Here is an 11,755-nt window from a genome sequence, read left to right as displayed (position 1 = left end):
GTCCCCTAGTCCTCTTTGTTGCTCTTCTCTGCCCTCTTTCTAGAGTCTCCACATCTTTTCTACATCGTGGAGACCAAAACTGGATGGCGTATACCAAGTGTGGCCTTTCCAAGGCTTTATAAAGTGGTATTAACCCTTCACGCGATCTTGATTCTCTCCCTCTGTTGATGCAGCCTAGAACTGTGTTGGCTTTTTTGGCAGCTGCTGCACACGGCTGGCTCCTATTTAAGTGGTTGTCCACTAGGACTCCAAGATCCCTTTTCACAGTTACTACTATTGAGCAAGGTACCACCTATACCAAGAAAGCTGGCTTCTCAAACCTTCCCTGCCGACGGAGGAAGGAAGCGGGAGAGCGTTCCTTGAATCGGGAGTTTTATTAGGGAGCCATTCGAGTTCCCGTCTCCATGATCTCTAGCACCCCTCGCCCACTCTGGAGCCATAGACCTCCAGCTCGCAGAGGGTCAGGAACTCTGCTCGGCCAGGGATGACCACCGTCACGTAGCGTCCTCGCCGTCCGTCACAGCAGACGATGCTGAGGGAGCCAGCACTTCCGTTGGAGATGGACCCACAGCTGCAGAGAAAGAAAATCAACTTACGTGGGGTTAAAGACTCCCATACAGGCAGCACCTGCAGAAAAAGGCTGGCATGCCATCTGCCAGTTCACCTTTCGGGCGCCCTCCGAGCCCCGTTGCAAAGAAAGCAGCTGCCTCTCGGCCCTCTTGCTCCCCTTGGGGGGGAGCCTCCTTGCCAGCCCTGAAGCTGACCTGACCGGAGCCATCTTGGAGCTTCGGCGCTGCCATACTGGAGCTGAGGGATGGAGGAGGGGGATTAGAGATAGCTGGGGGTTTTGTAGCCAAAACAAAATACTTTCTCTTGGGATCCAAGGACTCTCTCACGCCTGGCCAGAGGAAGGAGGAGTGAGGTCACCAGGCAACCAGACGGTGCTTTGATTGGGCCATGGGGCTGATTGTTTGGGGCTGAGGGAAAACTTTTGCCTTTAATTACCGATGAAAACCGTGGGAACTTTCAGAATCGATTCAGGGTGTGTCTCATAAAACTCTTCCTTGAGGACTCTACCTGCCTCGGAGGGTTGCTTGATGTGGAACTATTAATAGCAATAGCAATAGCAGTTAGACTTATATACCGCTTCACAGGGCTTTCAGCCCTCTCTAAGCGGTTTACAGAGTCAGCATATCTCCCCCAACAACAATCCGGGTCCTCATTTTACCCACCTCAGAAGGATGGAAGGCTGAGTCAACCCTGAGCCGGTGAGATTTGAACAGCCGAACTGCAGAACAGCAGTCAGCTGAAGTAGCCTGCAGTGCTGCATTTAACCACTGCGCCACCTCGGCTCTTGGAAACCTGACATTTAACCGACTCTCCTAAATCTCAAGCTCCCACCGGAGCCGCTATCCAGGGTCCTGAGCCCCAGATGCTTACCCAGTCTAGCCGGGCAGCAGGACGACTCAGGGAAGGTGGTGGAGAAGATCCGAGAGGCCGTGGGCACCTGCAGAGCTTGCAGACAAGCCCTAGAAAGTGGTGGAAGAGGTCGGGTGCCAGGTGGGTGCCCAACCCAAGTCTGCACCGAATGGCCGGCCACCCGGGAGCTCTACCGAGTGGAGGAGGACTTTGGCTGCCGGGATGCGTTCCAGGCGCCAGTGAGAGAGCACCCAGTCACCTCGAAGAGGGAGGCAAGAACAGCGATCCTTGAGTGGCGGTTGAGGGCCCCATTGGAACCTCCCTGCCCTGGAGTTTTGTTTGCTGTGGGCGCATCCCTCGGAACCCTGGCACGCCTTACATTGGGTTGCGCTTGCCGTGGTGGGCCCCACAGTCTCCCACGTGGATCTGGGCCCCCTGGAGCCTCCCTGAACAGCATTCCTGGCGATTCTTCACCACCACGGCCGAGATGGCATAGGAGGCGCCCAGATCCAGGCTCCACCAGGGCTCTTCCTCCTCCAGGGTGTGGCTGCAGGAGCCATGGCGCCAGTCCCCATCACGGTTGCCATCTACAGCGCTCCCTGCTCGGCTGTAGACGGTGCCCCACTGCGGGTATGTGGAGGACTGAGTGGCAGGCTGGCCTCTGGCCCAGTTCCTGGCTGAGGGACAAAGGGAGACTGTCAGGGTTCCCAATAGCTTCCAAAAGTAAATCAGAGTCCGAGGCAAAAAGTTCCTCAAAGTCCCAATTTATTAAGAGAGCCATCTGGGAAAACTCGAATCTGAAAGCTTCCCAGTTTTCCCCACCTGGTTGAAAGTTCAAGATCTTCTCCCCCCACCCCCCCACAAGCCCATCCCATGGTCCAATCTCCCCCTGCCATGCTGGCAGTTCCTCCCATCCAGATCCGGTCAGGTGCAGAGGCGCAAAGACAAAGGATGACCTTGGTTTTCTAGAAAGACTGTTGTTATGGCTACATTGCATCTAACTCCATACAATCCCCCTTCCCATTTGCCCACAATAGAAAATTCATAGCAGAATAACAGAAAGTGTGGCAGGCCTGAAGTCCAAAAAAGAAAAGACAAAGATTGTTGTCTCGGCTGTGCGTCCATTCCTCAGACTGAGAGAGAAGAACAAGGAGGAGGAGGAGGAGGAAGAGGAAGGGCAGAGGGGGAGGAAAACAGAGCCAGAAATCCCCTTTTGCCTTCATGCCCCAACATTATTGGGACCCCCTGGCAAGGCAGCCCTCCCCTTCGTCTCTCGGGCCCTTGGGTGGCTCCTGGCTCTTCCCCCGAGTTCTAATGCAAGTGCTCTGGAATGAGTGGGGGGGTGGGTTGCAGAGGAGAGAAAAGTGAGACCCCCGGGGAAGGCACTGGAGCAGAGAAAGCTTCCTGGAGAGGCCCTGCAGGATTAAGTCAGCGCAAGAGGAGGAGGCATCCGCCATCCTCAAGGGAGGACGCCATGTTCCCAAGATCCAAAGGTCTATCGGGGATGGGCCCTAGAAGAGCCCCCGGGAGCTGCTCAAGAGCATCTCCCAAATGCAGCCAGCCTCTTTTAAGGTCCGGCTGCACTGCACTGGCGCCCTCTGCCTGGAGAAAGAGGGCAGGACAGCACTAAGACGGCCATCCTGCCAGGTAGAGGGAGGTGGGCATGGCTTTGCGCGGGGGCATCTGTCCCCAGATAAGGATGGTGCCCAATATTAGCCCAGCACAGCTGGAAGGCAGGAGGCTGGGGTGGTAATCCAATCTCTCCTCGGAAGCCTCCAGTGTTGAAGGAGCCACAACATCTGCTGGCAACTTCTGTTCCCCTGGTTAATTGTCCTGACTGTCCGGAAGGTTCTCCTTAATTCCAAGTTGCTTCTCTCCCGGATTAGTTTCCATCCGTTGCTCCTTCTCCTGCCTTCAGGAGAATAGGGGGAGCCCCTCCGCTCTGTGGAAGCCCCTCAGATATTGGAAGGCTGCTATGAAGTCCTTCTTTTCCCTAGATTAGCCATGCCATCCTCCTCGTTACGACCTTCCGAAGTTCTCCTAGAGCTTCCAAAAGAAGAACTAGGCGTTCTCCAAGCCCAGATGTCTCCTGCCCCAAGCCATCTCCCGCCCAGCCTTTGTGCCAGACCTCCCCACAGCAGAGCCCCCTTCCCCCTTCTTACCCCCTGGAGGAGGCACGCAGCTCAGGGCCCCTCTCAGCCCTTCCAGGAGACCCACAGCCAGCAGCCAGCTCCAGACCCCAGCCATCCTCTGAGTGAAGAGGGGAGAGAGAGACGCCCGAAACAGCCGCCGTGGGTGGAGAAAAGCACGTGGGGCGCTGGATGGAGTCCAGAGGGCGCCTCGCCCCAGACTTCTGGGTCCCAGCTGGGACTTGGCTGGCTTCCACCTCAGGAGAAAGGCTCCGAGAGATCCTTGGCTCAGCTCCGGGCCAACGATGCAGGAGGTCCTCCTGGGAGGAGACCAGGAGACCCTGCTGGCTCCGCCATCCCATGAGAGTCCCAGCCGTGGGTGACTCCGTGGGGAGCTGCAGGAAGCCGCCTCAGGTGACCCCCAGCCCTCCCTCAGGCCGATGTCCTGCTGGGCCCTCTTCTTCCACACTCAGTGACCAGAGCTGGACTCTCGTAGGATGGGGGGGCTCTCAGCCGTTCATTCAGGGACCATTTGAAGCTTGAAGCTACATTGGCACTGAAAAAAGTGACTTATGACCGTTTTCCACATTTACGACCGTTGCAGTGGTTACGTGATCAGAATTGGGACGCTTGGCAACTGACCCGTACTTATGACGGTCGCAGTGTCCCTGAGTCACGTGATCCCCTTTTGCGACCTTCCGGCAAGCGAAGTCAATGGGGGAGCCCAGATTCACTTAACAACCGTGTGACTAATTTAACAACTGCAGTGATTCACTTTACAAGGATGGCAAGAAAGGTTGTAAAATGGGGCAAACCTCACTTGACTGTCTCGCTTAGCAACATACCCTTTGGGCTGAATTGTGGTTATAAGTCGAGTGACTGCAATGAAGGGGCTGGTTTCTCAGCCAAGGGCATGTCTAGAAGACCTCTAAGGTCCCTTCCCAGGCCCTTATTCTCTTCATTACTATTCACCATTCATTGCCTGTAAATTAAGACACACGTGGCGCAGTGGTTAGGGTGCAGCACTGCAGGCCACTTCAGCTGACTGTTATCTGCAGTTCGGCGGTTCAAATCTGACCGGCTCAGGGTTGACTCAGCCTTCCATCCTTCCGAGGTGGGTGAAATGAGGACCCAGATTGTTGTTGGGGGCGATATGCTGACTCTGTAAACCGCTTAGAGAGGGCTGAGAGCCCTATGAAGCGGTATATAAGTCTAACTGCTATTGCTATTGCTATGTTTATCAAACTGGGCCGTTTCAGTTTGATTGATTGTTCTCACTGTCAGAAAATTTGCATCTCTCACACCTGAAGTGGTATGGGGGGGGAGAAAAAATAAGAGGGAAAAAAGGAAGAAGGGGAAGGAGGAGGAGGAGGAGGAGGAAAAGAGAAAGGAGGAAGAAAATGAGGAAGAGGAAGAGGAGGAGGCGAGGAAGAGGAAGAAGGAAGAAAATGAGGAGGAGGAGAAAAGAAGGAGGAGGAGGAGGAGGAGGAGGAGGAGGAGGAGGAGGAGGAGAGGAAGAAGAACCACCATCCTGGTCATCTCAAGGTCAACTCACTCTCATCACAGGGGCGAGTGTGTGTGTGTGTGTGTGTGTGTGTGTGTGTGTGTCTTCTCCAAACTGGCACCTCCCAGATGGCTGAACTATAACTCTCATCTCACCCAGCCTGGAACCCCAAAGCCTCTGGAAGTCCACCGAGCCCGGCTGGGCTGCAACCATGAGATGGGGATGGGCTTGTTTCAGCCGGCGCAGCAGCCGTGCGGCTCCTCTCCCTGGACGAGCCCCTTGGAAGGGAGCCCAGCGGCCGATCCTATCTGGCCCAGAGGAGACAAAGCGGAGGGAGGCCTTCGCGGCCTCTGGGGCCTTTCCAAGGGAGCCATTGTGTCTCTGGCCGATGGGCCCGGCCTTCCCTCCCACCTGCTCTCCCAACAAGGTTGATGCTGGAGCCGCTTCTCTGCTGGTGTGGAAGGAGCTCAGCCTGGACTTAGCAGAAGGATGCTCAGGTCCAACGTGGACCCCTGGACCCCTCCAGACAACAATATCCAGCCTCTTCTTAACAACCTCCAGATGGAGCCCCCACAACTTCTGGTGGGAAGCTGTTCCACTGGCTAATTGTCCTCCCTGTCAGGGAATTCCTCCTTATATTCCATGTTGCTCCTCTCCTTGATTAGTTTCCATCTGTTGCTTCTCCTCCTGCCTTGAAAGGCTTTGCAGGACAGGGGGGGCGGTCTTCTTTGGGGCAGCCCCTCAAATATTGGAAGTTGCTCTCATGCCTCCCATCCCCGGCGGTGAGAGCGGCGCGCGGGCGTTCGGAGCCTCCCCTACCACCTTACCATCTCTGGTCTTTTTCGGAAGCCCCTGGTGCTGCTGGTGAGCCCCCCTGGCCGATTACCTGCTGGCCCCTGGTCCTATCAGACATCCAGAGCAGCGGAACAGCAGCTGCTGAGCTTAGAAGAAAAACGTGGAGGAAAGCATGGAGGAAATGGCGGCGCCAAACAGCTGACTCACAGCATTACATTCTTACATCCTCCTTTCCGGCCAGCTTGCTGACTATGCTGGAGCTGAGTGGTGGTGACTGTGTCTGTGAGTCTTGGTGACTAGTGAGTGACTAGTGAGCTAAGAGGGGCGAACTTTTAACTTAGTCTACTTTAAAGAAGGGGGCTGTCGGAAGCTGTTGGAGGCTGCACTGAATCTATAGATTGAAAGACGCCCCCCCCCCCCTCGGATCTATCTCTGCTCACTTTGCTACCTGTTACCTAATTTATTATTTATCATCTGCTGTTTTGCTATTTATTATCGTTGTAACCCCCTCCGGACCTTGCTCCCTGCTCACTTAATTATTAAGAGGAGTAGGACTGTGGCCAACTGGCAAGGAGGAATAGAAGATGGCGACAGCAGGGACAAGGACTGAGCCCCGAAAATACCAGCAATTTTCCTTCCATTTGCAAGAGCGGTGCAAGTTAGCCTCGAACTCTGGCCTCCTACATTGGGGCCCTTATATATCTTTGAGAAAGAGACTTTCGAATATACAGCCCGCTAACCTCCACCAGTGGGGCAAGACTATATGGGAGCCGTCTACGAACTCTGGAGCTTTATACTCAATCTTGTTTGTCTACAGCCACCTTATATACTACGTACTTTTGACTTGGTGGCTAAGGACATCTCCCCAGGACATAAGAAGGGAGAGGAGCAGACCATCGCTTCCTCCACTGTTTCCATATTATTATATATTATAACTGCGCAATTTTAATTAGAATGTTGAGTGTATGGGAGTTGCTTGGAATTGAATGAAGGCCCACTTTTAGTAATTGTTACCTTGTATTTTATATGTTTTAAATTCTTACGTGGGATTTGTTAGAGTGGATAAATGAGAATGCTTGACTCGGAGGACCTGCTGGGGAAGGCGGGGGGAACTGGGGTGGTTGGGGGGACCATGGACATGGGAGTGGGTCGGAGCATAGCAGTCGTGACAGGGAGAGGCAGATACGGCGGGGACCTTAGGGCTGGCCATTACCGGGGAAGGAGGGTTCGCTACATTACAGAGATCCCTCCTTCCGGCCCTAGGAGTCCCACTCCAAGACCAGATGGCGCGAGTAGTCAGGACCCTGGTCTCAGGCTGTTGTCGCTAAATGCCAGGTCTGTTGTTCACAAAGCTCCCCTCGTCCGGGACTTAATTGTTGACGAGAGGGCAGACCTGGCATGTATTACTGAAACCTGGCTGGGCACAGAAGGAGGAGTTCCCCTTGTAGAGATGTGCCCAGAGGGATTTCAGGTGCTTCATCAGCCGAGAGCCCAGGGAAGGGGTGGCGGTGTGGCTATTGTAATCCGGGAGTCTCTGTTACCTCGTAGGGTCCCTGCTCCGGAGCTTGTCGGGTGTGAGTCTCTGCTGATAAAGTTGGACCTCAAGGGCCAAGTGGGTTTGCTGCTAACGTACCTGCCTCCCAACTGCGTTGCAGCATCCCTCCCCTCGCTCCTCGAGTCAGTAGCCGAGCTGGCAGTTGAGTTCCCCAGGCTTATAGTTCTGGGGGATTTCAACTTGCCATCGCTCGGTGAACGCTCTGAAGGGGCGCAGGAGTTCATGGCTTCCATGACAGCCATGGGCTTGACCCAAGTAATTCGGGGCCCAACCCATGCAGCGGGTCACATGCTCGACCTCGTATTTCTCTCGGAGCAGTGGATGTGTGATCTTGGTCTGAGGGGTAATGAGATCATACCCCTGTCGTGGTCAGACCATTGCCTACTGAGGCTTGACTTCCGGAGGCCAAACCCCCACCGTAGGGAGGAGGAACCGACCAGGTGGTTCCGCCCCAGGCGACTTATGGACCCTTTGAGGTTCCAGACGGAGCTTGGGGTTATTCCTGATACCCTCGCCCACAGTTCGGCGGAGACTCTGGCTGCCGCCTGGTACTTGGCGGCGTCGGAGTCTCTCGACCGGATTGCGCCACTACGGCCCCTCCGGGTCAGTGGATCCCGGAGAGTTCCCTGGTTTACCGAGGAACTCCGGGAGAAGAAACGCCGGAGGAGATGCCTAGAGCACCAGTGGAGGTCCGATAGGTCCGAGGCAAACCGAGCACTCTTAACTACCTGCACCAAGGACTATGTCCGAGCATTAAGAACTGCAAAAAGATCATATATTTCTTCCTTGGTTGCGTCCGCCGAGTCGCGCCCAGCCGCCCTGTTCAGGATAACCCGCTCCCTCCTTAATAGGAGGGATGCGGGAGACCCCTTGCAGGGTAGGGCTGAGGATTATGCTCAATTCTTGGCGGACAAAGTAGCTCGGTTTCGATCGGACTTGGACTCCACCGCAGTAGATCCAGCTGAGACACAGGAGGATCATTTGCCACATCAGTTCTGGGTTGAGTTCCAGGAAGTTGCCTCTGGGGATGTGGACAAGGCCATCCGAGCTGTAAGTGCCTCCACTTGTATTCTGGACCCGTGTCCCTCCTGGCTGGTGGCCAACAGCAGGGAGGTGACACATGGCTGGATCCAGGCGGTTGTCACCGCCTCCCTTCGGGAGGGGCACTTCCCCGCCGCGCTCAAAACGGCGGTGGTGAGACCCCTCCTAAAGAAACCATCGTTAGATCCAGCCATCTTAAACAACTTTCGTCCTGTCTCCAACCTTCCCTTTATTGGGAAGGTTGTTGAGAAGGTGGTGGCCTTTCAGCTTCGACGGGCCTTGGAGGAAGCTAGTTATCTTGACCCCTTCCAGTCCGGCTTCAGACCTGGTTACAGCACAGAAACCGCTTTGGTCGCATTGACCGATGATCTCTGGAGGGCCAGAGATGGAGGCTATGCGTCCATCCTGGTTCTCCTTGACCTCTCAGCGGCTTTCGATACCATCGACCATGGTATCCTTCTGCGACGACTGCGGGAGGTGGGAGTGGGAGGCACTGTTTTGCGGTGGTTCTCCTCCTACCTCTCGGACAGGTCGCAGTCGGTGTTAGTGGGAGGGCAGAGATCGTCCCTGAGGCCCCTAACATGTGGAGTACCTCAGGGTTCGGTCCTATCCCCCCTACTATTTAACATATACATGAAACCGCTGGGCGAGATCATTCGGAGGCACGGGATAAAATACCATCAATATGCGGACGATACGCAATTGTATCTGTCCGCCCCGTGCCAACTCAATGAAGCGGTGGACGTGATGAACCGGGGTCTGGAGGCCGTTAAGAACTGGATGAGTGCTAACAAACTGGTGCTCAACCCGGATAAGACCGAGTGGCTGTTGTGTTTCCCCCCCAATAATTTGGCTAATACACCAACGCTTAGGCTGGGGGGTCAAATTTTATACCCCTCAGATAGGGTCCGCAACTTAGGAGTCCTCCTGGATCCACAGCTGACTTTTGACCATCAGCTGTCAGCTGTGACCAGGGGGGCATTTGCCCAGGTTCGCCTGGTCCGCCAGTTGCGGCCCTACCTAGATCGGGGGGCCCTCACAACAGTCACTCGAGCCCTTGTGATCTCTAGACTGGAATACTGCAATGGGCTCTACATGGGGTTGCCCCTGAAGTGCATCCGGCGACTACAGCTAGTCCAAAATGCAGCCGCGCGAGTGATAGTGGGCGCACCTCGGTTCGCCCACGTTACACCTGTCCTCCGCGAGCTGCACTGGCTGCCTGTTGGTCTCCGGGTGCGCTTCAGGATAATGATGACCATCTTTAAAGCACTCCATGGTAGTGGATCTGGGTACTTGAGAGACCGCCTTCTGCCGATTACCTCCCTAAATCGACCAATCAGATCGCACAGACTGGGCCTCCTCCGAATTCCATCTGCCAGTCAATGTCGACTGGCGACCACACGGAGGAGAGCCTTTTCTGTTGCTGCCCCGACCCTATGGAACGAGCTCCCCATGGAGATCCGCACCCTCACCACGATCCAGACCTTCCGCGCAGCCCTCAAGATCTGGCTCTCCCAGCAGGCCTGGGGATAGGCTTCCAATTACCCGCCCGAGTGTTTGATTGCTGAATGAAAGTTGTGTTTTATTATTTTTCTTTTGTTCACAAAGTGTTTGTTTTGACCTTGCACTTCCCCTCCCCTGTGGTTGTAAGCCGCCCTGAGTCCCCTCAGGGAAAAGGGCGGCATATAAATCCCAATAAAACCAAACCAAACCAAACCCCACTCCTTTCCTTCTGAACTTTTTACAGAATACGTTACGACAGAGTTGGAAGGGATCTTGGAGGTCTTCTAGTCCGACCCCCTGCCCAAACAGGAGACCTCAGCCTAGAGCATTCTGGTCAAATGGTTCTTTAATCCCTCCATAAAAGCCCCAACTTCGGGTGGCAAGCTGTTCCACTGGTCAATTGTTCTAATTGCCAGGAAATTTCTCCTAAATTCCAGGTTGCTCCTCTCCTTGATTAGTTTCCATCTGTTGCTTCTCCTCCTGCCCTCTGGTGCTTCAGAGAACAGGTGGGGCCCCTCTTCCTTCTGGCAAACATTGGGGGGCTGCTGTGATGTCGTCCTTGGTCCCCCTTTCCATTCAGAGGAGGACTTGGGAAAACTACAGCCAGCTTCCTGCTTTTCCAAATTCCCTGGAATGGAGCCAGACAGGAGAAGGGTCTTCAAAACGCCCCCCCCCCTTGGTCGCCTTCTCTCCTGGTCGCATGTGAGCACAAAGAGACTCCTGCAGGAGGTTCTGGGCCTCCAGAGGGACAGGGCCTCTGCTGAAGGAAAGCCAGCCCCATGGCTGGGGGGGTCCTTGGGTCCCACTCCCCAGGGAGTCTCCCTTCCCCCTACCTCAAATGTAAAACAGCAGGGAGGGTCCCGCCTCTAAGCCTTGGTGGGTGTTTGGAGAAGACCTTGGGAGCGTCTCTGGAGTCCCACGACCTGCAGACACCTCCATACAGGCAAGTCCTCAACTTACAACCATCAGCCTTCCGTCCTTCCCAGGTGGGTCAAATGAGGACCCAGATTATTTGGGGCAATTTGCTGACTCTGTAAACCGCTTAGAGAGGGCAGGAAAGCTCCGGGATGTAAGTCGAAGGGCCATTATTTCTTTAGTAACCGTTCGAAGTAACAGCAGCACTGTAAAAGGGACTTATGACCGCTGCTCACACTAACGACCATTGCAGCATCCCCATGGCCATGGGATCAAAATTCAGGCGCTTGGCAACTGACTCGGATTTATGACGGCCGCAGTGTCCCGGGGGGGTCACCTGATCCCAGAGTGCATGGGGAAGCCAGATTCACTTAACAACCGTGTTACTGGCTCAACAACTGCAATGATTCATCTAACGACGGTGGCAAGAAAAGCCATAAAATAGGGCGGAATTCAGCTAACAAGTGCCTCGGTTAGCAACAAAATGTTTGGCTCAATAGGGCTCGTAAGCCGAGGACCACCTGCAAATATTGCTGGCAAATGGAGGTGGGGGAGGGAGGGAGGGAGGGGAAGGCAGGAGCTGTTTCAGGCGGGGGCCCTGCAGCCAATGTCCTTTCCAAAGAGGCCCAGAGCAGCTGCTTCCTTCCTCCCTTTAAGATAACACCCAAGGGGAAGATTTTGGAGGCATCACTGGAGGCCTTCAAAACCAGACCGGACCACCATTTGACTGGGCTGGTAGGAGGCTCCTGCCTTGAGCAGAGGGTTGGACTAGAAGATCTCCGAGGTCCCTTCCAGCCCTGGGATTCTACAAGAGTGGCCAAGAGGACTCCTGATGGTGAACCGGAGGAGCCCCCAGACCCTCAGACCCAGCCTGGCCACCCCTCTCGTTCATCA

The 11,755-nt window shown here is 54.9% G+C and overlaps 1 protein-coding gene across 1 annotated transcript; it reads right to left on the bottom strand.

The window, feature by feature from the left end:
• Positions 1-411: 411 nt before the first annotated feature.
• On the bottom strand, positions 412-2,642 carry LOC116512081 (fucolectin-1-like). The gene is made up of 3 exons (XM_032222357.1): positions 2,637-2,642; positions 1,799-2,133; positions 412-571 (listed from the first exon to the last, which is right to left on the bottom strand). Exons 1-3 carry the CDS (start codon positions 2,640-2,642, stop codon positions 412-414), a joined length of 501 nt encoding a protein of 166 aa, XP_032078248.1.
• Between the last annotated feature and the right edge of the window lie 9,113 nt (positions 2,643-11,755).

The sequence above is a fragment of the Thamnophis elegans genome, chromosome 8, assembly GCF_009769535.1.
Source record: "Thamnophis elegans isolate rThaEle1 chromosome 8, rThaEle1.pri, whole genome shotgun sequence".
NCBI classification, from domain to species: Eukaryota; Metazoa; Chordata; class Lepidosauria; order Squamata; family Colubridae; genus Thamnophis; species Thamnophis elegans.
The sequence above is the reverse complement of the archived record's forward strand: the minus strand, read 5'-3'. Positions and strand labels throughout refer to the sequence as shown.